General features: G+C 41.7%; 7 protein-coding genes and 1 non-coding gene across 8 annotated transcripts; 5 read left to right on the top strand and 3 right to left on the bottom strand.

Moving 5' to 3' along the window:
* Positions 1 to 37: 37 nt before the first annotated feature.
* RpL37A (ribosomal protein L37A) lies at positions 38 to 894 on the bottom strand. Its single transcript, XM_088042356.1, has 4 exons — positions 869 to 894; positions 602 to 743; positions 257 to 385; positions 38 to 209 (listed from the first exon to the last, which is right to left on the bottom strand). Exons 1-4 carry the CDS (start codon positions 892 to 894, stop codon positions 63 to 65), a joined length of 444 nt encoding a protein of 147 aa, XP_087898482.1. The 3' UTR covers positions 38 to 62.
* mTor (serine/threonine-protein kinase Tor) lies at positions 874 to 8,666 on the top strand. Its single transcript, XM_088041397.1, has 7 exons — positions 874 to 1,186; positions 1,234 to 1,451; positions 1,501 to 3,916; positions 3,966 to 5,923; positions 5,973 to 6,979; positions 7,026 to 7,401; positions 7,447 to 8,666. Exons 1-7 carry the CDS (start codon positions 964 to 966, stop codon positions 8,569 to 8,571), a joined length of 7,323 nt encoding a protein of 2,440 aa, XP_087897523.1. The 5' UTR covers positions 874 to 963; the 3' UTR covers positions 8,572 to 8,666.
* On the bottom strand, positions 8,657 to 9,375 carry LOC148171755 (cytidine deaminase-like). The gene is made up of 2 exons (XM_088041403.1): positions 9,252 to 9,375; positions 8,657 to 9,100 (listed from the first exon to the last, which is right to left on the bottom strand). The coding sequence occupies exons 1-2, from the start codon at positions 9,307 to 9,309 to the stop codon at positions 8,697 to 8,699; spliced, it is 462 nt and encodes a 153-aa protein (XP_087897529.1). The 5' UTR covers positions 9,310 to 9,375; the 3' UTR covers positions 8,657 to 8,696.
* Positions 9,376 to 9,740: 365 nt separating this feature from the next.
* TRNAF-GAA (transfer RNA phenylalanine (anticodon GAA)) lies at positions 9,741 to 9,813 on the top strand. Its single transcript has one exon. It is a non-coding gene; the product is annotated as a tRNA-Phe (tRNA).
* Positions 9,814 to 9,960: 147 nt separating this feature from the next.
* LOC148171753 (uncharacterized) lies at positions 9,961 to 12,953 on the top strand. The gene is made up of 5 exons (XM_088041833.1): positions 9,961 to 10,394; positions 10,439 to 10,609; positions 10,655 to 11,249; positions 11,296 to 11,863; positions 11,916 to 12,953. Exons 1-5 carry the CDS (start codon positions 10,205 to 10,207, stop codon positions 12,942 to 12,944), a joined length of 2,553 nt encoding a protein of 850 aa, XP_087897959.1. The 5' UTR covers positions 9,961 to 10,204; the 3' UTR covers positions 12,945 to 12,953.
* Positions 12,954 to 13,171: 218 nt separating this feature from the next.
* Positions 13,172 to 15,266, bottom strand: LOC148171752 (pickpocket protein 28-like). The gene is made up of 8 exons (XM_088041021.1): positions 15,069 to 15,266; positions 14,779 to 15,021; positions 14,475 to 14,729; positions 14,232 to 14,433; positions 13,918 to 14,188; positions 13,813 to 13,872; positions 13,556 to 13,766; positions 13,172 to 13,510 (listed from the first exon to the last, which is right to left on the bottom strand). Exons 1-8 carry the CDS (start codon positions 15,233 to 15,235, stop codon positions 13,279 to 13,281), a joined length of 1,641 nt encoding a protein of 546 aa, XP_087897147.1. The 5' UTR covers positions 15,236 to 15,266; the 3' UTR covers positions 13,172 to 13,278.
* A 2,037-nt stretch (positions 15,267 to 17,303) lies between these two features.
* Positions 17,304 to 19,441, top strand: LOC148171751 (pickpocket protein 28-like). The gene is made up of 7 exons (XM_088041026.1): positions 17,304 to 17,503; positions 17,552 to 17,827; positions 17,881 to 17,980; positions 18,026 to 18,650; positions 18,697 to 18,756; positions 18,807 to 19,005; positions 19,055 to 19,441. Exons 1-7 carry the CDS (start codon positions 17,304 to 17,306, stop codon positions 19,314 to 19,316), a joined length of 1,722 nt encoding a protein of 573 aa, XP_087897152.1. The 3' UTR covers positions 19,317 to 19,441.
* Positions 19,442 to 20,990: 1,549 nt separating this feature from the next.
* Positions 20,991 to 25,240, top strand: Grip163 (gamma-tubulin complex component 6). The gene is made up of 10 exons (XM_088040590.1): positions 20,991 to 21,203; positions 21,247 to 21,443; positions 21,491 to 21,812; positions 21,861 to 22,069; positions 22,117 to 22,629; positions 22,675 to 22,909; positions 22,965 to 23,157; positions 23,206 to 24,553; positions 24,598 to 24,842; positions 24,897 to 25,240. Exons 1-10 carry the CDS (start codon positions 21,068 to 21,070, stop codon positions 25,198 to 25,200), a joined length of 3,702 nt encoding a protein of 1,233 aa, XP_087896716.1. The 5' UTR covers positions 20,991 to 21,067; the 3' UTR covers positions 25,201 to 25,240.
* Positions 25,241 to 25,604: the final 364 nt, after the last annotated feature.

Here is a 25,604-nt window from a genome sequence, read left to right as displayed (position 1 = left end):
TTACCACAGTTCCACAGGGGTGAAATGAAAGCGCATGTAATTAATAGTTATTTATTAAAAAATTACTGTTCCTTAACTTCTCTGAGACGTCTGACTGCGGACCTCAGCGACGAAGCGGCCGTTGTAGAGTACACCCACGCACCTCCGGCAACAACACGTTTGCACCTTTTGCAGGCCCAAATTCCTACACAACTCCTCTTCATAGCATCCTAAAAAAGCCCCATTATACCATGGCCACAACTAAATTATAACACACCTTTCCACAGAAACTGCATGAATATTTGCTGTGTTGGGTAATTTCCATTTTCTTAACCATTTTACGCAGGGAAGCACCGTAACGGGTTCCATACTTTCCGACGATTCCGACCTTCTTGGTGCGTTTGGCCTACAAATAAAAGTAGAATTAGTGGAAGAATGAGGATAACAACACAAGAGAGATTTGATTCTAACCTCACATTTACATGAAATGAAAAACAAAGAACAATTATGATCAAATAGCAACTGTATTTATTAGATTTCAAATTTTCGATGTCGTTTTAATCGAAATTTGTGAATTTCAAGCAAGGATGATTAAAATAAATCAAAAATATTGGGAACTTACCATTTTGGTTAACTCTTTGACAAGTCCCACAAATAGAAGAGAGGTTGGTACCACTGCACTCCTGCAACTGCAAGTTGTTGACACAAAAGTCCCTAGAACTTGAAAAAATACACGCGAAACAGCCTTTTTGCCAACTTTTTCCCTATTAAAACAGTTTTAATCTCTTAATCCCTCAAATTTTGCCAGTATTTCCAAATTCGGCGCCCCATGGAGCTCCTTTTTTCCCACGACAAACTTTTTGAATTCTGTCAATCTGACATGCGTCACCTGTCAGCTGTCACTGTCAATATCATGGAGCACCATAAGCGATAAAATAATTCCGTGTCGGTTAATTTTGTTATATTATGGGACTGTAGGGAAGAATGTCTACACTGGCGATGCAGCAGTTCGTTGCGGGGTTGAAATCCCGCAACCCCGACGTTCGTCAAAAGACAGCCCGAGAGTTGAGCTTGTACGTGAAGAGCGAGCTCCGGGAAGCCACCCCCGACGAAATCACGAGCTTCCTGGATGAGTTCAACCACCACATTTTCGAAATGGTGTCTAGCAATGACCCCAATGAGAAAAAAGGGGGCATTTTGGCCATTGGTCAGTTTAGACTAGCATTGACTCAAATCTAATTTTTTTCGTTGCAGTGTGCCTAATTGGGGTGGATTTCGGGAACATGACGACGAGGATCTCACGCTTTGCCAATTATCTGCGAAACTTGTTGCCTTCAAGCGACGTCAGCGTCATGGAGTCAGTGGCCAAGACCATGGGGAGACTCGCGCTAGTCTCTGGATCTAAAGCGTCAGAATACGTGGAGTTTGAAGTCAAACGAGCGTTCGAGTGGCTCAGTGGCGACAGAATTGAAGTAACTACTTTTTCCTTTCTTAAACTTTAATCCTCACCCCTGTCTATAGGGTAAGCGCCAAGCTGCAGTGTTGGTCCTCAAGGAGCTTGCTCTCACAATGCCAACTTACTTCTACCAGCACGTCTCCCAGTTCTTCGACTTGATATTCTTCGCGATTCAGGACCCCAAACCAGCCATCCGAGAAAGCGCCGTTGAAGCTCTACGTGCAGCTCTCGTCGTCACGGCTCAACGTGAAACCGCTAAGCAAAACCAGAGGCCTCAATGGTACAAACAATGTTACGACGAGTCCGTGAAAATGCTCTCGGTGGAACGAGGCGAACGGATGAAAGAAGAGCGTGTTCACGGCTTTCTCCTCATTTTAAACGAACTCGTTCGGTGCTCCAACGTGAGTTGGGAGCGCAAATATAAGAACTTCCTCGAGCGCACGGATACTAAGCAGTCCATAGAGACTACTTTTAATTTCACGAAGTCGCGCTACGTTTTTTCAGTTAGTAGACGCATCCCGCAGCACCAAGTCGTGTCTTTGGCGCCGTCACAAATCGCAATTATTGAGTCAGAGATTTGCAGACAGCTCGTGGCGGAAAAGTTTGATTATATTTGTTTGGATGTCTTGGCGCAGAGGTTGTCGCGGTCGTCGCATATTCAACAGACTTTTTTAACGATTTTGCCTCGCTTGGCGGCGTTCAATCGTCAGAGTTTTGTTAAACAACACCTCAGTCCTGTGATGAACCACATTTTTAACATTGTGAAGAACCGCGAGAAGGAGAGGGCGAAGGCTTTTGTTACCATTGGAATGATCGCGATTGCTATTGAAGAAGAAATCGAGCCTTTTATTGAGAGAATTATGGATGTGATCCGAATGTACCTCCCCCGAGGGGACATCCTAGGGCGCAAGAAGAACCCCAGCGACGCCTCTATTTTTAATTGCATCACGTATTTAGCACACTCTTTGAAGAACCACACGAAAATGGACATCCCGAATTTGCTAGAGCCGATGCTGGCAACCGGACTTACGGCGCCGTTGACCATTTGTCTTCGGGAGTTGTCGCGAACAGTTCCCGAGCACAAGGAGAAAATCAGCTCAGGGCTTTTAAAAATGTTGGCCTACATCTTACTTAACAAAGTTTTGATTCATCCAGGGATGCCTCGACACCTCGCTGGAAGCATGACATCTTTCACATCACCAGAAGTCACAGACCCTCAGATAATTCTTCTGGCTTTGAAGACGTTGGCTACGTTCGATTTCGAGGGGCAGCGGTTGATACCGTTTATCCAACGCTGCTCGAACACGTTTCTTCTTCATGACAACAACGAGATTCGTTTGGAAGCGGTGCGCACTACCTGTCGGCTGTTAAGACACGCCATCCACAGCACCTATAAAAGCTCCTCGGACACGATAGTCCGAACAGTTTCTTCAGTGTTGCAGCGGGTGCTCAGTGTGGGACTCACTGACACCGATCCTAATATCCGCTACGGGGTGCTAATCTCCTTGGATCGGACGTTTGATCCTTATCTTGGACAACCCGAGTCTTTGAACGCTCTCTTTGTAGCCATGCAGGATGAGATCTACGAAATTCGCGAGGTTGCGCTCTTCTCCATCGGGCGCTTAAGCGCGGTGAACCCCGGATATATAATGCCGACTCTTCGGAAGACTTTCGTGCAGTTTTTGACCGAGTTGGAACACTCAGGAAGTGGACGCAACAAAGAACAAGCTGCCAGAATGTTGGATCATTTGGTGGTGAGCGCCCCTCGCTTGGTCCGCCCTTACATGGAGCCCATCCTAAAGGTGTTGGTACCGAAATTAAGAGAACCTGAACCTAATCCAGGGGTTGTCCTCTCGGTGCTTCTTTGCATCGGGGATTTGGCTGAAGTGAGCAGCGAAGGATCCGAGCTCCAAGAATGGATGCAGGAGTTAATGGGGATTTTGTTAGAGATGCTGGGGGATGCGTCAGCGCCGGAGAAACGAGGCGCCGCGCTTTGTACGCTGGGGCAGTTGGTTGGGGTAACAGGACACGTGGTGCAACCCTACACTCAGTACCCCATCCTCTTGGATGTGTTGTTAAATTTCTTGAAAACGGAGCAACAAGCGTATATTCGGAGGGAGACTATAAGAGTCCTGGGGTTGTTAGGGGCTCTAGACCCGTACAAACACAAGATGAATCGAGGGGAGATTGATTATTACCCTGAAGCCCCCGTTTTGATTCCCATGACCGACAAAGGGGATGATTTGAATCCTGAGCTGACATCGAGCGAGATGCTGGTGAACATGAGTTCGAACACTTTGGAGGAGTATTATTTGGCCATTGCGATAGCCACGCTCATGAGGATTATAAAAGATCCAACTTTGGCTCAGCACCACACTATGGTCGTCCAAGCAGTTACCTTCATCTTCAAGAGTTTGGGAATCAAATGCGTGCCGTATATTCCTCAGGTTTTGCCCAGTCTCTTGTACGTGGTAAGGACAGGTGAGTTAGTGTTTTGTTGCTACCACCACGTGACTATTAATCTTTCCAGCTGACGTCAACTTCAAAGAGTTCCTCTTCCAGCAGCTGGCCCAACTCATCTACATCGTTAAGCAGCACATCCGCAACTATCTCGACGACATCTGCCAACTCATCAAAGAGTTTTGGACTCCTAACAGTACCATCCAAGGCACCCTCATTTTGCTAGTCGAGCACATCGCTGTAGCTCTAGGCGGGGAGTTCAAAGTTTACCTCCCGAAGATGCTCCCTCATATTCTCCGCGTGTTGAACCAAGACACCTCCAAAGATCGTCTCTACACCCTCAAACTCTTGGAGTCTCTTCACAACTATGGCCTCACTCTCGACGAATACATGCACTTGCTGTTACCACCAATCGTGCGCTTATTCGAAGCTCAAGACTGTCCGATGGTTGTGTCAAAGAAAGCCATCGAAACTATTGACCAGCTCACTGAATTTATCGATTTCACGGATTTTATTTCAAGGATTGTTCACCCGTTGGTGAGGATCATTGATAATTCTCCGGAGCTTCGATCGACGGCTATGGAGACGTTGTGTTCGTTGATGCAACAAATGGGGTATAAATTCGGGGTGTTTGTGCCTTTTATTCAGAAGATGATGGCGAAGCATAAGATTCAGTACAGTAGATTTGACATGTTGATGTCGAAGATTCAGAATGACACCACTTTAGCTGAAGACGGGGACTTCCCGATGTCCAAAACCAAACCGAGTTTGAAAAATCGAGATCCTTCCATGCCTGCTGATAGTGGAATGATCCAAAGATTGAAGGTATCGGAGTCTAATCTTCAACAAGCGTGGACTCCGGTGAGAAGGGTGTCCAAGGATGACTGGATGGAGTGGCTGCGACGGTTGAGCATCGAACTGTTGAAACAGAGCCCCATCCCTGCCCTCAGATCGTGTCTGACTCTAGCTCAGACGTACTCGCAACTCCCGCGGGACCTCTTCAACGCTGCTTTCGTCAGTTGTTGGTCCGAATTGAGCGAGAACATGCAGAAAGAACTGATTAGTTGTCTAGAGCAAGCGCTGACAGTGCCTGACGTTCCTGAAATCACTCAGACCATTTTGAATCTGGCAGAGTTCATGGAACATTGCGACAAGGGACCATTGCCTCTAGACACGCACATTTTGGGGCACCACGCCATGCATTGTAGAGCTTACGCGAAGGCTCTTCATTACAAAGAAGAGGAGTTCCAAAGAGGAGCGAGCAGCCAAGTCGTTGAAGCTCTCATTTCGATTAACAACAAGCTCCAACAGAAGGAAGCAGCAGAGGGGTTGCTTCAGTACGTCATGCAACGAGAGATGCAAGTGCAAGTTAGATGGTACGAGAAACTTCACAACTGGGAAAAAGCTCTTGGTCTCTACACCGAGAAACTCCAAGAAGATGTATCCGACCAAGATGCTTGTTTAGGAAAGATGCGCTGTCTTGAAGCTCTTGGAGAATGGGGAGATCTTCACCAAGTCGTCGAAAAAAACTTCTCGTTGTTGTCCGCAGACAACCAACAGAAAGCCAGTCGGTTAGCGGCGGCGGCGTCTTTTGGACTACACAACTACAGGTCCATGGAAACTTACGTAAATGTGATACCGCGGAATACTCAAGATGGTTCTTTTTACCGCGCTATTTTGGCCATTCACAAGGAGGATTACGAGTCAGCGCAACGCTTCATAGACTCCGCTCGCGATCTTCTTGACAATGAGTTGACGGCGATGGCTGGGGAGTCTTACCAGAGGGCTTACGGCGCTATGGTCATGGTGCAGATGCTCTCAGAACTCGAAGAAGTGATGCAGTATCGTCTTGTTCCCGAACGACGACCTACACTCAAAGCCATGTGGTGGCAGCGCCTCCAATCCGGACAGAGACTCGTGGAGGACTGGCAGAGGATCATCCAGGTCCATTCTTTAGTTCTGACGCCACAAGAAGACAAGCGGACTTGGGTGAAGTACGCTTCGTTGTGCAGGAAGAGCGGGTCTTTGGTGAGTGGTACAAACAATCCTCCTTGATAAACACCAATACTTGTTTTAGATGTTGTCACAGAAGACCCTCGTGATGCTGTTAGGGTACGATCCTAGCGAGCGCCCCGACCTCCCTCTGCCGATAAATCAACCCCATGTGACTCTGGCCTACACTAAACACTTATGGGTTGCTCAAGAAAAACAAAAGGCCTACCAGAAGTTGTCGCAGTTCGTCGCGGATTACACTCAAATCGATCCGATGAAGGAAGAAGTGGAACTACAACAGTTACAACAACAGTTGTTACTTCAACAACAGCAGCAGCAACAACAACAGCAGCAGTTGCAACAGATTCAACAACAGCAACTGGAGGTGTTGGAGCAACAGCGGCAGCTTGAAGAGAAGAAGAAGCTTCTAGCTAGGTGTTATTTGAAATTAGGAGCCTGGCAGTTGGCTCTTGAAAGCATCAACGACACGTCGATCCCGAAGATTCTTAAGTGTTATAAGCAAGCGACGGAATACGATCCTCAGTTGTACAAAGCGTGGCACGCCTGGGCATACATGAATTTCGAGACAGTTTTGTATTACAGCCATGAAGAGCAGAAGACACAACACACTGTCTTAGCAGTACAAGGGTTCTTCAAATCGATTAATCTGTCGAAGGGTAGCTCTCTGCAAGACACTCTTCGTCTCTTAACGCTGTGGTTTGACCACGGGCACCTGCCAGACGTGTACGATGCTATAGTGGAAGGCATCAGACTCGTGGAGAAGAACACGTGGCTGCAGGTCATCCCACAACTCATTGCAAGGATCGACAAGAACGCGCTTGTCTCCAAACTGATTAACAACCTTCTGGTGGATATAGGAAAGACACATCCCCAGGCTCTGGTTTATCCGCTAACAGTAGCGACGAAGAGTAATTCGATCGGGCGAAGAACCGCCGCTAACAAAATTTTGAAATCAATGAGCGAACACTCCCCCACGTTGGTCAGTCAGGCGATGATGGCATCCGAAGAGTTGATCCGGGTGGCGATTCTGTGGCACGAAATCTGGCACGAGGGCTTAGAAGAGGCGTCACGGTAAGTTATGATAGTCTAGAGTCCCTCTCACTGTTTACTTTTCTAGGTTGTACTTCGGCGAGCGCAATGTCAAAGGGATGTTGAGGATTCTCGAGCCCTTACATGCAATGATGGAAAGAGGGCCCCAAACGCTCAAAGAGACGAGCTTCAATCAGACTTACGGGCGCGATTTGAACGAGGCTCAAGAGTGGTGCCAGAGATACAAGTTGTCGAGCAACATCAGAGATTTGAACCAAGCCTGGGACTTGTATTACCACGTCTTCCGAAGAATCTCGCGACAGCTTCCTCAGTTGACTTCTCTGGAATTGCAGTACGTGTCGCCGAACCTGTTGGTTTGTCAAGACTTGGAGCTGGCGGTGCCTGGAAGTTACAGTCCCGGGCAAGCGGTGGTGCGAATTGCCTTCTTCAACCGCTCGTTGGAGGTAAGAAAAGAGGTGGTTTAACAGTTTTTAGAGTCGTTTTTGTAGGTGATCACTTCGAAACAGCGCCCCCGGAAGCTGGTCATTCGTGGTAGCAACGGAAAAGAATACATGTTCCTTCTTAAAGGCCACGAAGACTTGCGCCAGGATGAGCGAGTCATGCAGCTCTTCGGTTTGGTCAACACCCTCCTCATGAAAGACCCTGACACTTTCCGACGTAACTTAACAATACAGCGCTACGCTGTCATCCCTCTTAGTACAAATTCCGGTCTAATTGGTTGGTTACCACACTGTGACACTCTCCACACTCTTATTCGTGATTACCGCGACAAGAAGAAGATTCTTTTAAACATTGAACACCGGATAATGTTGAGGATGGCGCCGGATTACGACCATTTAACTGTGATGCAGAAAATGGAGGTTTTCGAACACGCGTTGGAGCACACCCATGGAGACGATCTAGCGCGATTGTTGTGGTTGAAAAGCCCTTCTTCAGAAGTTTGGTTCGATCGAAGAACAAACTACACGCGCTCTCTGGCTGTGATGTCCATGGTGGGATACATTCTAGGTCTCGGTGATCGACACCCGTCGAATTTAATGTTGGATCGACTAAGTGGGAAGATCCTCCACATAGATTTCGGGGACTGTTTCGAAGTGGCGATGACTCGCGAGAAGTTCCCGGAGAAGATCCCGTTTAGACTGACGCGGATGTTGATCAACGCGATGGAAGTCACGGGGATTGAAGGGACGTATCGACGGACCTGCGAGTCGGTCATGTCGATGTTGCATAGAAATAAAGACAGTCTTATGGCGGTGTTGGAGGCGTTTGTTTATGACCCGTTGCTCAACTGGAGGCTCATGGATATTGAAGTGCGGAATCTGCCGATGAATAATGATAGTATGTCTACTAGTTGCTCCCAGAAGCAAGACTTGGCGGAGTCGTTGAACGTTCCCAAAAGAGAGATGTTGATGACGGAGGAAACGGAACCTCAACACGAAGTCAACGCGAGAGCTGTTATCATTATAAATAGAGTCAAAGATAAGCTAACTGGGAATGACTTTGGGAATGAAGAAGCTTTGACGATTCCAAAACAAGTGAATTTGTTGATCCAACAAGCGACGAGTAACGAGAATTTGTCCCAGTGCTATATAGGGTGGTGCCCCTTCTGGTAATTCCCCCTTTTTGTTTAGTCTAGTGGTGACTCCACTTGTGTTCCTGCCTCTTTTGTTGTTACTTTTTATATTATATATAAACAAATTAAACCATACTTTTGTGCGTTTATTTATAAATCCTGACATTAAAACTGATTGAGGCTTGACGCCTCAAACTGGAACGGCAAGAGTTGGTTTAAATCAGTCACTAAGACTTGATCCAACTGGGGCTTGGCAACGTAAATTTCCATGTTCCCAAACTCGCTCAAAAACTGCCTACAGGCCCCACAGGGTGTCGTAAACGACTTTTCTTGCAACCCTATTACAGCCACAGCCTTGAATTTATTTCGCCCTTCACTGATGGCTTTCACAACGGCTGTTCTCTCAGCGCATACCCCTACAGTGAAGGCAGCGTTTTCGACGTTGCACCCCTTGAAGACAGTTCCGTCTTGACACAAAACAGCAGCCCCCACTTGGAATTTACTATACGGGCAATAAGCGAAGGTCCTTCCTTCGACGGCCTCACGTAGCAACTGCTGGGTCTGTACATCTAAAAAAAGCAAAAAATGGAGGTTATGTAACATAACCTTAGTGGTTTGGATTTCAAAAATTTTCAAAATTTGTGGAGGTGACAGTAGGGACAGTTTGGGATGGTGATTTTACAATGAAGTGATATAAGAGTAAGAAAAAAGGGGAATTACCCAAAGTACGAAATGTGACGACTCTAGCTGAGGCAGGAGGATTAGCTTCTTCAGACATTGTTCAAGGAAACACTCGGAATCGTTTTTCTTGAAAGAAAACGTAATTTTCGCAGTGGAAAATCCATTTTATAAGGGGCCATAATCTCTAATTTGATAAAAAAATAGTTATCTGTTGTATTCAAGTGGGTATTCTAAATGCTAAAAGTTCATTTCATGGAATGATAAGATTTTTTGCCAAAAAAGCTTTACAATGATTATAATTAATCTCCTATCATTATTTATCAGTTTATTGAAGTATTATTTTAATAATTGTGCATCACAAGGTGTTTGTAGAAAAGTTTAATCAGATTAAACAACAAAATTTGATATAATCTGATGATGTAATTTAAATTAATTTATTACAAGGACTTTTAATTGTAGAAATTAAATTTGTTTATTTGGCTGGAAAGTTTCTAATTGTTATACCAAAAAAGAAAATGTAAAAAGTAGGCCGAAATAGCTCAGTTGGGAGAGCGTTAGACTGAAGATCTAAAGGTCCCCGGTTCAATCCCGGGTTTCGGCAATCATTTTTGCAATTTCAATCACAAATTTATTTAATTTTAAACAAAATAAGATTAACTTTGTTATTTCGCGACTTTTTTACCCGCTTCACATTTCCAACATTCGAATTAATTTTTTTTTAAATTTTTCAGTAGTTCAAATTGCTTCTACTTGCGCGACTGCCCTCCAGGTGACGCTATTTAAATTAATTCTTTCATTTAACCTAAAAATCGATTATCTAGTGCTCTTCCAAGGGACATTCTCACTTTTTCATTACTTTCAAGCCAAAATCAAACAACCCCGTCGAGTAATTCCCGTTTTTCTTTACCGCATTGAAGTTACCTCTGTTTGAAAAAATCCCAATAGTCATAACGGGTCGTTACTCTACACGCCATTATCCAGAAAGATCAGAAATGAGTGTTGAAAGGTGCGCTGTGCCTAATTGTGTTAATACCGCAACTACCGGCATTCCTTTTCCAAAACAAACGGAATTGTTAGCAAAATGGTTAGACTCGTTGAAAATGTCGGATTTTGTACCAAAAGCACGGAGTTTCGTCTGTTTGGAACATTTTGGAGAAGGCGATATTTTAGACCGATTTTTAGGTAAAGTCCTCAAAGTTTTGCTCGTACTAACACGTTTTTTACAGTGAGTGACCTCCAGAATGTCCTGGAGGAGCTTCCAGTACCTGTGATAATTAATAAGAGTGAAGTTTGTACCAAATTTGAGCAAAAAAATGAAGATTCTGAGTTCCCTGAACTCAGTAGTTATAAAAGCGAAGCGGTAGAGACACCTGAAGACTCTTTTACACAATCCATAAGTTCGTTTTTACAAAAAATCAAAAAACCTACTAATGTCACTTTAGTTTGTAGGTTATGTACATGTGATGAAGCTGACAAGAATATCTTCGAAACTCATGAAGGCCTCCTCATTTCCGACATCATCACTACTTGTATTCCTCAGATTACAATTTCAGAATGTGACCACCTATCAAAGTGGATTTGCAGCAAATGTCTGGAAATCCTCCTTCAGTTCTATAAGTTTCGCAATGCGTGTATTGAACATGACAAGAATCAGAGACAGGTCAAAAGGAGCGTGAAACGAAAACAGAAGCAGTCTTTGAATGTGAAGAGAGTCTGTCTAGAGCGCAGCGATTTAGACAAAAAGTTTGACCAGGTAGAAGCTGAGCTCATGAGGGCTCTAGAAGAACAAATCCCTGAAGAGATGAGAAGTGCTGATAACATTATAATACAAGTACAGAGCGACGATGAGGACGACACTGAAAACGTGGTCAGAGTGGGTTCAGATGAGATTGCACTACCTAAAGGAATTAAAATCAGTCTCAACCAGACCCCAGTGCAGGTGTGCAGCGCCCAGTCCGTCCAAGATATTGATAATTCCGAGTTCTGTTTAGTTGAAAATTATCTGTTTGAATACCGACTATGTAAAGGCAGCATTAGGTAATAACACCACTAAACTTGACACTGTTTCTAATTTGGTTTTTAGGCAGCTCCGCTGCTTGGTCCCCAAATGCAAATCCACCGCGCAACAAACAATTCTAAAATGCGGCGTCTACGAAGACAAAGTCATTGTAAAAACCCCGCACAACCACCCCGTGCCCTCTGAAGACGAGCGCAAGAAACAAATCTTCCTCCACTTAATCCGGCGCCGGATGCAGAGCGACAAGTCTCTTAACTTCCGGGGCGTTTACGACGAGTTCTGTGAGAAAGACCCGGAGATTAAACGACTCGTTCCTCTCAAAACTGTAATAAACCAGATTTGTTGCCAACAAATGAACCAAAAGTCGCCCCCCATTTCGTCGTTCAAACATTTCTTTGATTTGATTGAAAGTGACGAGTTGCAGAAGTTGCATTTCACGCACTCAAACTCGCAGTTTTATCAAGAGAAGTTTGAAGGGGGCGACGGGTCGAGGGCTGTGGTCTTTGCGAACTGCGAGACAATTGAGAAGGTGTCGGAGAGTAAGATTATGTACGTCGATGCGTCGTTTAAGATTGATACTTCAGAGGATTTTAAGTATCATTTGGTGTCTGTTCTGGTCTGGCTGACGGATAGTGTAAGTTTGCTTGGGGGTGTTAACACCCCAATTTTACTCCGTTTTTTTTCAGTACTACCCCATTATGTTCGCTCTGATTGACTCCAAATCCCAGGAGATCTACAAGCTGATTTTCTCCCACCTCCACGACACACTCGCCCCCAATCTCCGGCCTGAGGAGATCGTAACCGATTATGAAGCCTCCTTGTATTACTCCCTCGGCGAAGTCTTCTTGGATTCCCACATTGGAGGCTCGGTCTTCTACTACACCCAAAACCTCTACAAGAAGATCTGCTCGTTGAAATTATCCCGGGAGCTCGAAACCAATTCTTGTTTCCGTAACATTTACCACATGATCCTAATGTTGCCTCTTCTCCCAGTGAACACAATTCTTGATGGTCTCACCAACATCGAGCAACAAGCTGTCGAAATGGGTCAAAACGACCTGGTGAAACCCATTTTCGACCACGTCCGAACCCAATGGATCTCCAAAGTCACTCCCGATCTCTTCTGCGTCCACCGCTTAGAAAATAGAATCAACGAAAATGTGATAGCTCCCTTCAAAAAGCTCCGCGACTTCATCATGTTGTCGAAAGGGAAAATGCAGAAGCAACAAATTAACATCATTTCCGTAGTTGAAAAACTGATAGAACTCGAAGGATTTCTTTCTGTGGTCTATGCCGCACCGTCCAAGAAGTCGTTTGCGAGAGATTTGAGCAGCTCCCAGAAGAAGAACGTGATTCGGGCCTGGCAGTTCATAGAGACTCATCCTAAGATTCATATCAATAACTTCTTCACGAAGGTGTTGGGGTACATTAAATGTATGGAAAACCAGTTGTGGATTTGGGGGTTCTATAGATACGTGGGGGCCGCAGACGACGAGCTTATCAATGCGGCGAATTTCACTGTTGTTAATTCCAATGAAGAAGACGAGGAGTACGAGACCCAGGAGTTTGTTAATTATGTGTATCCAGAGGGGGAGGTTGTCGTTGATATTGTCGTTGACCAGAAGGAGGGGTTTGTGGTGAAGCAGGTGGTGCAGGGGCAGGGGCAGGTTGCCGGGGATGCCCAAGAGGGTTTCCAGACTACTTTCATTGAGTGAATGAAATAAATTATTATTATTCTAATTTTGTTGTTTTATTTGTTTTTCTTTCTAACCAAACTATTCAAAGAATTAACTCACTTGAAGGAGTTCTTCGACGAAACAAAATGTTATGAAATCAAAACCTGCCCCAGAGAAGAAAATACAAGATAAAGAGGATTGCGCTCAGACAATTTGTTATTGAGCCTAATTGAATGTAGAACGACACGATAAATAAAACTCGCGTGTTGTCCACTACGTGTTTACTTGCTAATTACTGAAGCATTGCATGATAATTCATCAAAAGGAATAAAATAAGCTTTGGCGTGTCACTCTGCTGAAACATTTTTTTAAATTAGTTCGTTTTCCCAGCCCAAAACTTTGCTCCAAACAATTTAATATTGCACACCAATCTCAGACTTAAATAATACAGAATTTCGATGGATGACAGTACTGAGAATCCAGTAAACAGCCCCAGGAGTCCTCCACAGTTGGCTAAGAAGTCTGTGGGTCCATACAGTTCGTTTCTTTCAGAAGTTATGAATTGGTTACCTTTGAAGAAGACCTGAAGGTACGACATGTGAGTTCTGCAAAAGAGTGAAAGTTTCGGTGGTTGAGGGTGGAAGTCTTACGTTGATTTGTTGAGAGATTTTGAGTTTCTGTCGACTTGGAGTTTTCTAACCCAGTCCCATTCTGACTGGGAGTTCTCCACTATGTAAGTCATGGAGGTGCATTCCGGCATGCAGTTACACTTCTGACTAATAAGACTGTCGGTACTGCTATCAACTTCCAAGCCTTTGTGGCGGCGGATGCTGGTAACAATACCTTCAGACAGGAGGTCATCTGCAATCAATATTAGAAGAGGAATCAATGCAAAGATGAGTGTTACCTTCTGCTTTCATCATGCAAGTTTTCATGGGGGCTCCACAAACTTTCGTGTCTTTCTCCCCTGAAAGAAGAAGTTAAACCCGAAAGTTAAGACTGTTCTTCTTACTGGGCATGTAGAAGTCCACGCATCCACACATCTTCAATGTGTAATTCGTCTTGCATTCAATCTGACAATTCTGTTGCGTGTAAATCTTAAAATACTTCAAGCTTCGTTCTGATGGAAAAAAACATTGCCGTCGCTCTGGAGGATAAGCTTTGATGGCTTCAGAAGTGGTAATCATAGTGGGCATCATTGCAGCAATCACAGCTTGATCTAAAGGAATCCGAAAGTGCTGCTGTTTCACTCTTGGCAACATCGCCGGATGATGAATCTGTATCTAAACCAACCCAAAAATAAAACCTCCACATAATTCAACTAACTTTGTATCCTTGAATCGACGTGCCGCACGTAAAATCGAGATTCTCATCCAAAGTCCGCAGCTTCAACTCAAAGTCGAAAAGAGCCCCAGCATGAAGAGCTCTTTTAGGGTAGGTGTTCTTCTCCGCGGTCTTTTTGTACCCATGCTCCAACGACCATTCCGTTGAATTTGTCCCCAAGAGATGGAAATCTTTGTAGTGGACCCTACAAAGAACCATCGAGTGTTTCTTTCAAGAGCGACTTACACATTGTCGGCTAGGATGTCTTCACGACTCAACAGATTGAAGGAGTAACACAACCCCTCGTCAGTAATCACAGGGGTGAAGATATCCGAGCAGTTGCAAGGATCCCCCATGTAGAAACAGTCAGAGACGTCAAACGAGGGCGAAAACTTCTGGAAAAACTCAAACATGTCTTCAGGGTCGACGAATTTGTCCAAATGATAACGGAGTTCTGGATGGTAGCTACAGACGAATGAGACGTAGGAGAATTTCAATTCACTGGAAAATACAGAGTGGAGACAACCGCGAGGTTTTACTTCAAACTCACTCTTTTTGATGAAGAGTCGCATTGTCGAGCTTCTTGAAGAGAAAATCCGTATAATTAAAGAGTTTCGGCGCGGATTTTGTTTCAGGACAAATAGTAACTGCAGGAAATGGTAATTGCCAAATTGGGGTCTCTTTAGTGGCAAAACTGACAATCACTGGAGAGCTCTCCCATTTATGGTACGTTTGCAAAATCAGAATCACCGAGAGGTAAAGAGCAGCGGCTAGTGCAATGAGCCACCAAATCCTTAAAATTACAGTGACACTTCGTTAGTACGTACTTTTTATACTTACTTTTCCACAATGGTGCGTTTTTGCTCCCCCAAATACCGCACGCCATGGATTCCGGTAATTTCACTGTACTCGGTGAAGTAATTCTTCAAGTTCTTCCGGAAAAACACTCGTTTCTCTGGTTCTTTTTTAATTTGATCAAGTTCAACATGACAGTCTCTCACAGACATTTTATTTAAACTAAATTTTATTCGTGTGAAGTACACTGTAACCTTGAGTATTAAAATTATTTTTATACTCAGTGACTGTAATGGGAATTTGCGTTCTTGAAAACGAGTTGAATTTAATTAAAATTGAGTGGAAATTATGGGGGAAGTCACAGTTCATGTACCTCATTTAATATTGATTTAAAGTGCTTGTTTATGCGTAAAAAAGGGTCTAGATGTGTAAATGAGTTCGTATGTTTATTAAAATATAATTAACGAGTTTTGACCGGCGCCTCCACCATATTTAATATAATTTAAACTATTCTTCAGGGATTTGTAGAAGTTTGTGGGTTGGTACACTTTTGGTTATTGAATTTTGAACAGGATTTTTATCAAAAATCTTTTTCTTTTGAGAACTTCTCAGAAATATTAAATTTTATTGCCCTGTAATTTGGTAGAGATATTATCAAAAGTAATAACGACTCGTTATGAATAATTTAATTTTATTTTAGGCTCTCAAGGGTTTGACTCATTTTCTCTACCATTTTTACTGACCCTTGGTGACCCTCTGTGACAAATCGTCATTAAGAATTTCTGCGGAAATGACCAGAACCCTTAAAGGTGTTTATAAGAAGAAATTTTAGTAGTTTGGAAATTCTTGTTTGTTTTTTAGTTTAGAACTTTATAACTTTACACAGCTTATAAGTGAGTTTATGAGTCGGTTTCCAGAAGCTAAGTTAAATATTTAATTTTGATTAAATACTTAACATCATGTTAAAGTGACAAGTGATCGTTTTTCCTCCAATCAAATGTGAGCAATCGTCAAATTAGTTGTAAAATTAACTTAAACTAAAGATTACATTTAGCTTCTGTAAACCGGCCCTAAAAGTTTTAATAATATTTCGGCCCGGCGCTTCAACCATTTTATGAGACAAATACTATTTTTCAAAGATTTGTAGAAGTTTCTGGATTGGTACATTTTTGATTATAAAATTTTGGACAAAATTTTTATCGAAAATTAATTTTCTTTTAAGAACTTCTCAGAAATATTAACATATTCAAGTTTTATTGCTCTGTAATTAGGTAGAAATACTATCAAAAGTAATAACAACTTGTTATGAATAATTGAATCTTTCTTATGACTAATTTTCATTACCATTTTCACCGACCCTCGATGACCCTATGTGAAGAATCGCCATTAACTTTTCTTGGGGAAATGACCGGAACCCTAGATGGTATTTAAAAAAAAAGTTTAAGTAGTTTTAATTGACCAGTGAACTGTCTTGCCACGTAGTGTTTGGAAATGTCTGTGTCTTTTTTGGTGTAGAATTTAGGTGGGTCAAGTTTGGGTATCAAGCATTGTAACAAAAGTTTAAACATTTCGCGCATATTTGTGCGGTTATCTCCAAATTTAGTGTATTTTTACTAATTTTGAGTTATACTAAAAAATTGATTTTGGCCCAGCGCCTCCACCATTTCTAACCAAACAATCGAAATTTATTAAAACTGCATGTAAACTGGTCTCCTCGGAGCTTTTAAATTTAGATCATTAGTCCCATGGTTCCATTGCTTAATTACAGGGCGTCGTTTTACTCATTCAAAAATATTCGTGCACAAACATTTTTCCAATTTTCACTGTATCGGTTTCTATTCTTTTTTTTCTAATCTTGTTCATTCTAGAGCAAGTATTGAGTTTTTAATATTGAAGTCTGTTAAACTGGCTTCGTTAATAAAATATTCATGCAATTAAGCTTGTTCTTCTGTTAACTACATTGTTCATTTGGTAATTTCCCGTAAAATCGTTATCTTCGTTCATAATTTATTCATCAAAGCGTCAATTCTATAAAATAATTTCCCCGTAATCAACCTCCACTCCTACCCTTGAAATATCTCACCCCCAGACGCTAATTTATCATACTAATTAATACGACGCATTGTTACCCTCTGACAAAAAATAATACAAAATTCCCAAGCTGCCGGGTGTGAACTCATTGATATCCAAATGAACGTAAACAGCTATAATTTTATCTAATGTGAACGAAAGGGTTGGATGCGACTATATAAGACAAAACAACCCCATCGGTGGTCAGTCATGGCCGTCAGCCCCGATAAAAACGGTCCCAAGGACCTTGAAAAAAGTCCGTTAGATAACGTCCGATTCTCGGTACCAAAAAAACGGAAATATCCCGGATTTAGAAAAAACATTTACGATTATTTCACGGAGTTTTCTACCAATACTGGAATCCATGGGTTTAAATACATGGGCGAACAGGAGAGATCCATCATTGAGAAGTACCATCCTTTATTAATTTACTGTTTTATTAAAAGAAACTGTTGCAGATTCTACTGGTTGATCCTCTTCTGTATTTCCCTCTACTTCTGTATTTATTTGATCATTCAAACGTGGATAAAATGGGATCAGAGTCCGGTGTTGGTCAGTTTCGCTCAGAGTCCCACTCCGGTCTGGCAGATACCCTTTCCAGCGATCACAATTTGTTCAGAAACGAAGGCCAGACAAAGAGTGTACAACTTCACCGACTACTACCACAAGGTGTTCAACGATATAAAGGCGAAAGAAAAAAACCCGAACGCTGTCGGAAATCTTACGGCAGAAGAGTAAGTTATTACGACTCTCCGGAGTTCTTTTAAGTCTGTTTTTCTTTTTCCAGAGCGCAACGATTCGCTGAGAGCTCTCTCATTTGTGACAACCATTTGTACCATGAAGGGAATAAAACAACAAGCTTCGAAACCATCGAGTATTTGCTAGGGGTGAGTTTACTTCACCGAGATCGTTAAGTATTTGCCTGTGTTTAGATCGCTCCCCAATTCGAAGAAGTTCTCTGGATCTGCAAATGGACGGGAGTGAACGAAACGTGTGACAATCTCTTCTCGCCCATGATAACAGAAGATGGATTGTGCTTCACTTTTAACATGCTCGATCGAAGTGAACTCTTCACCAACGCTGTGTACCTGCATGGAGACTACATGGGCCACGACAAACGCTCCGATGGGTGGACTCTAGGAAGCGGGTACCCCAAAACCGCTGGAAAAGACACTTTTCCTAGACGCGCCATGTCTGCGGGATCGAAAGCCGGTCTGTTCCTGCTTCTTAGAGCGTACGAACAAGACCTCGATTATGTTTGTCGCGGGCCGGTTCAAGGCTTCAAGGTTCTTTTACACCACCCTGCTGAAGTCCCCAGAGTGGGGACTCAGTATTTCCGGGCTCCTCTCAACCAGGAGATTGTGGTGGCAATCAAACCGGATATGATGACAACGGCGCCGGGGCTCCGGAATTATGATCCTCATAGAAGACAGTGTTTCTTCGACGAAGAACGGGAGCTGATGTTTTTCCAGAATTACACCCAACAGAACTGTCAGGTGGAGTGCGTGGCTAATTATACTTTGAAGAGGTGTGGATGCGTGTCTTTTCACATGCCACGTAAGTTTCCAAGAAGTTAAAAAACAGTTGTTTAGTTGTGTTGTAGATGAGGAGTCGACGAAGATTTGTGGCTCTGGAAGCAACCAGTGCGTCTTTGATGCTGAGCGTAAGTAAATTCTTCATACTCCGGTTTTATTGTTCTGGGGATTGATTTAGAGGAACTCCTAACACGGGAGGTGGAATCCGGAATAAACCGCTTTGAGGGCGTCGATGAAGATGTTACTTTTCAAACCCCGGAGTGCGATTGCCTCCCAGCCTGCACCTCCATAACTTACAACGCTGAGACATCTCAAGCTGACTACAACTGGCCTAAAGTGTTTCAAGCGTTCAAAGCGAATTTCAGCGAGTTTCCTGGGTATCTATTTTACCACTCCCATGGGATTGTTACTAATCTTGTTTTCTAGGGTACAAATGACCAGACTTACCTTTTTTTTCAAAGACATGCAGTTTATCACTTCTGAAAGAAACGAGCTGTATGGACAGACGGATTTCCTTGCCAACTGTGGAGGGTTGTTGGGGTTGTTTACTGGATTTTCCTTCTTGTCGATTGTGGAGATTATTTATTTCCTGTCGTTACGGTTGATTTGTAACGTAAAGAAGTATGGGGTGCATTTCTGGTCGGGATCAACAGCGCTGTTAAATGACGATAGTTATCTTCATAAATAATAGTACAAACACGTGTGTTGCATATTCTACTTTTTCCACGGTTCTTGGAGTAAAACAATCTATCTCACGTTATTCTGGTTGTTATAATAAATTAATAAATCTGTATCATGATGAAAAGAAAGTTGTAGTTAATAGATTTTTTTTCTTTGATAAATGAATAGCGTTATTTTTATTTTATATTAATGAAAAATAAATAGTTTTGAAATAAGCATTTTCTAATTGATTAACTCATGTAAACAAAGTCGTTTGTAACAATTATCCCACAGTGGCGTGACTCAATTTTTTATTTTTTATTCTTATCATATCATTACATCTATCGTAATTACTACTTGTTTATGATGATGTATTTCTCTCGCATATCAAATAATCTAAACCCGAAAAACACCAAAGGGGTTAGTTCATGGTTTTTATCGATTTCGACAAATCCTAAAATCTCTCCAAAACCCGTTTTTTTTTATCAGTTCGGGTCTCAAGAGTAGAATGTGCGATTGGTTTTTCGATTTAACACCCTGTTTTTACCAATGTTTGAAATTTGAAATAAAAGAATTGATAATTTGGGTAAAAATTTAGATAAAAAGTAATTTTTGTTGTTAATTTTAATCTTCAAAATTAGAATTTAAACTTTAAACTAGAATTAATGAAGTATATAATTGTTACTTTATTTTAAAATAAATTTGCGTTTAAAGATATGCAACTAATTATACACATGTGTAATGCAAAAAACTGAACTAAAAAGAAAGCAAATTTTGCAAAATTTTTAAATTGAATTTTCCAGGAAAATCTTAGAGATATTAAAAAACTAACAGCAAAAATATATTTAAAAATGCTAGATTATGTTGTGAGCAAAGTTTTGTGTTAAAAACATTCATGTTTTTCGCTCAAAAAATACCAATATAAAAGGGCTAGTAATTAAATTTTAAAATTAAATCTAAATTGTAAATTACTTAAAATCTGCTTTTTTAATAATTTGGACCTCAGAAACAAGAATCTGTTGCAGATATTTTGATCCGACGCTCCGTTAATTTTTAATTATTTTTTAAAATTTTTATTTGACTTGACGGCAAAAATAAAAACAGAAAAATACTCTCTTTGTCACTTTGGGACTCAAAAAAGTCGGATGTTGTTTGATTATTTTTAAACATTAAATCTGAAGTTAGGCATGCCGTATGTCTCAGCTTGGCTGGTACTGTTGACGCGGTACTCGACGCGGAAAATACAATTTTTTTTGGAAAATCTTACAAATTGCGAAAAACTGACACCAGAAATCAATTCAAAGGTACTAAATAATGCTGTAAGCAAAGTTTCATGTTGTTTTTGGGCAAAAAAACATTAAAGAGCTCATAAATTTTTATAGATTTTGACAAAAATTAAAATATCTTGAAAACCAATTTGCACCTCTTAAACAAGAATCAGTAAAAAAAAAAATTGATGCAACGCTCCGTTAATTTTTAATAATTTTTTAAAATTTTTATTTGACTAAAATTTTTTGGCAAAAATAATAGTCATTTTTTTATTCTTATCAATTTAAACCCCAGAAGAGAAAATTTGAACTTTGATTTGAGAATCACACGTCGGTTATCGTTTAATCAATATTTATTAACATTAGATCTGAAGTTAGGCTTCCGTGTGGTCCTAGCCGTATGTCTTAGCTTTAGACGCATTTTTAGTACCATTACGCGGCGTCACGTTGGTAACGAAATCAATTGTGAACTGACAGATGTTATTATAGGTTAGGTCGCTCAAATTTAAAAATGGAAAATAATGAAAACAGCATATACAATCTTATAACAAGTCTCTGCGAGAAACTTTCGAATGATCAGAGCGTGGTAAAAAAGCTGCGCTCGAAAGCCTACGAGATTTTATTAAGGAAGAACCCCAATGTTACAAGTATGGTATTAAAACAACACAACTTTATATGCCCCCTTTTTAGATTTTAGCGACTTAAAGGCACCTGATGCTTTCTGCAATTTATTATCATGGCAGTATACACTTGTAACACAACATAATTTGGTAGAACACGGCCAACAACTAAAAGAATATGGACAATATGTACAAGAAAATTATGGGGGCGATATAATTCAGTTTTTGATGTGTTTACGACAGTTACCAGTTGATGACAGCGATGCGGTAGGGAATTGTGTTTTTTTGCAACGTTTTTTCATGCGAAGTTTTAGGAATTTGAGTTGCCTCCACTTTTTAAAAGTCTGTCCAAGGTTTCTAATTCAGTTAAACAAGTAGAAAGACAGACCGCTTCACCTAATTTGTGGGACGTAGCTTCAAAGGAAACCTTCAATTGTAGAAAAAACTGGGAGGATTTTGGCCAGTCAGAACCTGACAAGGAAAAACCTTTTTTGACTGAGTTAGGCGAAAGCTCACATTTATGGACTGAAAACTTATCATCTGTTTATTTTTCTTCTTCTCTCCACGACAATATTACCATTAAACCTGTCGTGAAAACCGTGGATGAGTTTGTCCAGGACGTTAAATATCTACTGGGTAAATTAATTTCTCCTAAGTAAACTCTCACTGAATCTGAATTTCCAGTGGGAATGGCCTCCAACTTGTTTAGTTATAAAAACACAGGAGAGTTTTTATTAGTACCTAATGTAACAGTGAAGGGGTTGACACCATCAGCGTTGCAAGCCTACAGCGAAGAGTTTATTCATTGCGGAAGGTGTTATAAGGGGCTTAGTGACATGTCAACCCCCAGCCCCCATTCAGGGGAGTACAAACAAGTCGGTTACATCTTTGCAGTAAGTTTTCTATTGTCATCTTCCAACAACCACATCGATTTTTGTAGGAACTATGTCAGAGCATTCAACGCTATTTGGAATTTTACCGCACAAGTGTTATAAGTTTACCTGACTCTCTAGGTCTATTGAAATTACACGAACGCACAAATAAGTTACGCAGTCACTTATCCACACTCAGTAAAGTTTGTAAAGTTGGTCCGTTTTCCACAACGGAACGAATACCGCACGGCGTGTCACTTTTAAATTATTTGTACCAAACCGCTTTGAATCTCACCGACAAGAGTACTTTATTGGTGCTCTACGCTGTTTTATTCCCCTGCTGCCAAGTCTACTTCAGCAGATTCCTACAACAATGGATCTTGGAAGGAGCAGTCAACGACTCGTTTGAAGAGTTCTTCATCAAACCCAATTTCAAATACATAGCGACTCGCGGAAGGACTTATTGGACCCGCAGTTACACCCTTCGTGAAGACATCGTCCCCGACTTCCTCATCGACTTAAAAACGGATATTTTAAACTGCGGCAAAGCCATGAATTTGTTGAAACTTTCCCTGCCATCGGTCAGTAAACCCCAATGTTAGTTTTTGTACGAATTGTCTTTTTAGAGTAAATTGTGCTCCTATTTGATGGGAAAAAAACCTCTCATTATATCATGCTGTCTGACCTCGGAGCAATTATCGCTGTTGGAGCAAAATGCAACTAGTTATTACCTCGAGGCTCTTCTAGAATGTGGCCCCAGGATCAACCTTGAACAGTTACTAAGACGAAACAAAGAACAGGATCCGATTTTCATGAACTTGATCGCGAGGAAACGAGCGGCCACTCTGAAGCGACTGGAGCGTAAGGAAAATGGTGGAGGCGCCGGGTTAGAATAATTTTTTACTTTTTATTCCAGTTGAACGCAAAAAGGTGTTGGAGGAGGAAAAAGAGAAGAAGCTCGACGAAATGCTCGCTCTTAAAGAACAGTACGACTCAGCCATGCAACTGAAGCAGAGCCGAATCGCCTCGGAAATCGAGTCAGAGATCAAACAAATCGAATTTAACTTATCTATTGAAAAAGTTCGCGATAAACTAATCGAAAAAGAGGCGTAAGTGTGTCTAAGTAAACTCTTATTTTCCTCATTTTATCTTCTTAGGAACGAGCTCATTGATTATTATGTGAATCTCTTCGAAATATCCGATCAACGCCGGAAGAAAATCGAAAATCATATTGAGAGTTTGAAGAAGTGTTGTTTGGATCAGGGGGTACCGCTAGAGCCGTATTCTTCGGACGAGTCGTTTTACTCCGTGGACGAAGAAAAAGAAGATCTTCCGGCGATTCATTCCTCCAAGTCGCTGGATATTATCAACGCGAATGAGAAAACCGACACTATTAAAGAAACGATAGAAAACTTCGCCACCGCCCGGAAAATCAAAGAGAAAGTTCTAGCAGAAGAGTTGGGAATTTCAATAACCGCACCGCTTCTTAAAAAAGACGCTCCTACCACCACCACGTTAACAGACGCGCAAAGAAACAAGTTGAAAGTCTTAAGTTCGGAGTTTGGTATCGACATCAAACCCACGCTGAAGAAAAGTTTGACCCAGTGTGAAATCAACAGGAACTTGGTCTTGGGAAGTAGCGACTGTTTTTACCCCAAACTCGACAACGTGAATTATCTCAACAAGAATCTTACTGATGATACGAAGATGAAGAAGTCCACGAGTTTGTCTTTGGATTTCCGGAATGATCTTCCTGTGCCGATGAGCGTGGACACGACTCCAATGAGCGAGTCGACCACAAGTCGGATGGTGCTTAGTGTGGAAAAAGGGGAATTTGAGAGCATTCCTACCACTGCAGAGACGCAGGCCACTGATGAAGGGTTTATTTTTGATGGAGTCCCGGAGGCTCGTTATGTTCCGATTAAAACCAACTTTACTGATTTACAAAAGAGAGTCTTCTCGAAGCGCGTGACTCAAGAAGAAGCTTCTGGATTGAGCACCAATTGTCTGAAGTTGTTTTTACACGAGAGCATCTCCATACCGTTGGCGACTCAAACTGAACTTGTGGCGAACGAACTGTTGAAGTTTTACGTGAAGAATTTGCACTATTTCGAACATTTGAACAGCTTGAGGAGTTACTTCTTCCTCCAAGACGGTGAATTCGGACGGAATATCACAGAGAATTTATTCGAGAAGTTGTACGACGTGCACTTTCCCATAGAACTGATCAACTGTCGAACTTTACAAAATCTCGTGTTTGGAGCCTTACAAATTTCGAGCAGATTCCAGGAGAACTCCAATTTTCTGTCTTTTAAAATCAACAGTTTGCCTAAGAGGTTCCATCTGGGCGATCCGGACGTCTTGGATTGCCTCTCGTTGACGTACAAAGTACCATGGCCTTTGAATGTCGTACTGCCTATTGATACCATCGCGAAGTACGACGAGGTGTTTAAATATCTCATTAAATTGAACCGAATTTCTTGGGTACTTAAGAAGATCTTTTTGGTAAGTTTTAAGCGGTGTGAGCACTTCTATTCTTGTTGTTCCAGGAATTGAAAATTTTGTCGAAATTGTCGGGAAAGAAAGAAATTTATTTGATGATGTCGCCGCAATACCGGAGGTTACATCAGTGCCGCCACGTCATGTTGCACTTCATTCAGACTTTACAGAACTACGTCGTCGGGGAGGTTTTACAGTCGAGCTGGGAGATCTTCGAGCGAAGTCTGGCGAAAGTTAACAGTTTGGATTCGCTGTATTTAGCCCACACGACTTACATAAAAAATATTTTATTTTTGTAAGTAACCGCGATTATTAGAGTTGGGGTTGGAGTCATGAAGGAGTTTTCCAGGTGTATGTTAAACCAGAAGTCCGCTCCTCTGCGCAAAGTCATCCACAAAATCTTCGTCGTCATCTTAAAGTTTTACGACCACTTAAGATCCAGGAGCTGGAGATGCGAAAACGGGACCTACATTCATCCGAATTTCTCCAAGTTGGAGAACATTTTTCTTAATTTTGAAGAGTTTGTCTTATATTTGTTCAAAATCGGAAAGAAAGTGGCGAGAAGTGGATACCAGCCGCATCTCGCTCAGTTACTCGATATGTTGGATATTAACGATTATTATTCCGATAGAAATGATATATCTGTCAGTTAAAATTTTATACGTGTTATTGGAAATAAAAACTTGAGCCCAATACCTGACTTTTTTTCCCTGAAAAAGCGCGGAGAAAAAATTATCAGAGTCACACGTGTCCGAAAAAAATGCGACGAAAACACCGAAAAAAATCCCTTGAACGGGGGTGAAGTACGCATGCGGGGATTTTTTACTACAGAGTGACGAGGGAATTGCTCCATTTAACAAATTAGTTTTATCAGACATGATAAATTTTTCGGTCTCCAGTTGCGGTAATCTATCCATTGATATTCAATATTTTTGCAAAATAAATGCAAAGTGGGAGGGCGGCCTGTTATTTTAGACGTGGGCTTAATTTAGCACATTGCAGGGTGAAATTATATAATAAATTGAGGTGCGACGGAGGGGAGGGAATCTTCAAATCT

This window comes from Gnatocerus cornutus, chromosome 7 (assembly GCF_029298725.1).
Source record: "Gnatocerus cornutus isolate USDA-ARS CGAHR chromosome 7, icGnaCorn1.1, whole genome shotgun sequence".
Taxonomy (NCBI): domain Eukaryota; kingdom Metazoa; phylum Arthropoda; class Insecta; order Coleoptera; family Tenebrionidae; genus Gnatocerus; species Gnatocerus cornutus.
The sequence above is the reverse complement of the archived record's forward strand: the minus strand, read 5'-3'. Positions and strand labels throughout refer to the sequence as shown.

Excerpts from the sequence above, each read along its gene's own strand:
- Grip163 (XM_088040590.1), top strand. The coding sequence starts at position 21,068 with ATGGAAAATAATGAAAACAGCATATACAATCTTATAACAAGTCTCTGC. Across the intron at positions 23,158-23,205 it reads AAACTAATCGAAAAAGAGGC|GAACGAGCTCATTGATTATT; the intron begins GTAAGTGTGTCT and ends TTATCTTCTTAG. Across the intron at positions 24,554-24,597 it reads TACTTAAGAAGATCTTTTTG|GAATTGAAAATTTTGTCGAA; the intron begins GTAAGTTTTAAG and ends TTGTTGTTCCAG.
- LOC148171753 (XM_088041833.1), top strand. The coding sequence starts at position 10,205 with ATGAGTGTTGAAAGGTGCGCTGTGCCTAATTGTGTTAATACCGCAACT. Across the intron at positions 10,395-10,438 it reads TATTTTAGACCGATTTTTAG|TGAGTGACCTCCAGAATGTC; the intron begins GTAAAGTCCTCA and ends CGTTTTTTACAG. Across the intron at positions 11,250-11,295 it reads CTATGTAAAGGCAGCATTAG|GCAGCTCCGCTGCTTGGTCC; the intron begins GTAATAACACCA and ends TTTGGTTTTTAG.
- LOC148171751 (XM_088041026.1), top strand. The coding sequence starts at position 17,304 with ATGGCCGTCAGCCCCGATAAAAACGGTCCCAAGGACCTTGAAAAAAGT. Across the intron at positions 17,828-17,880 it reads GGAAATCTTACGGCAGAAGA|AGCGCAACGATTCGCTGAGA; the intron begins GTAAGTTATTAC and ends TTCTTTTTCCAG. Across the intron at positions 18,651-18,696 it reads CGTGTCTTTTCACATGCCAC|ATGAGGAGTCGACGAAGATT; the intron begins GTAAGTTTCCAA and ends GTTGTGTTGTAG.
- LOC148171752 (XM_088041021.1), bottom strand. The coding sequence starts at position 15,235 with ATGTCTGTGAGAGACTGTCATGTTGAACTTGATCAAATTAAAAAAGAA. Across the intron at positions 14,434-14,474 it reads GACATCCTAGCCGACAATGT|GGTCCACTACAAAGATTTCC; the intron begins GTAAGTCGCTCT and ends GGTTCTTTGTAG. Across the intron at positions 13,767-13,812 it reads TTGCATGATGAAAGCAGAAG|ATGACCTCCTGTCTGAAGGT; the intron begins GTAACACTCATC and ends TATTGATTGCAG.
- LOC148171755 (XM_088041403.1), bottom strand. The coding sequence starts at position 9,309 with ATGTCTGAAGAAGCTAATCCTCCTGCCTCAGCTAGAGTCGTCACATTT. Across the intron at positions 9,101-9,251 it reads CGTCACATTTCGTACTTTGG|ATGTACAGACCCAGCAGTTG; the intron begins GTAATTCCCCTT and ends TGCTTTTTTTAG.
- RpL37A (XM_088042356.1), bottom strand. The coding sequence starts at position 894 with ATGATATTGACAGTGACAGCTGACAG. Across the intron at positions 744-868 it reads TTGACAGTGACAGCTGACAG|GGAAAAAGTTGGCAAAAAGG; the intron begins GTGACGCATGTC and ends CTGTTTTAATAG. Across the intron at positions 386-601 it reads TCAAAGAGTTAACCAAAATG|GCCAAACGCACCAAGAAGGT; the intron begins GTAAGTTCCCAA and ends TTTTATTTGTAG.
- mTor (XM_088041397.1), top strand. The coding sequence starts at position 964 with ATGTCTACACTGGCGATGCAGCAGTTCGTTGCGGGGTTGAAATCCCGC. Across the intron at positions 1,187-1,233 it reads AGGGGGCATTTTGGCCATTG|TGTGCCTAATTGGGGTGGAT; the intron begins GTCAGTTTAGAC and ends TTTTCGTTGCAG. Across the intron at positions 5,924-5,972 it reads GCAGGAAGAGCGGGTCTTTG|ATGTTGTCACAGAAGACCCT; the intron begins GTGAGTGGTACA and ends TACTTGTTTTAG.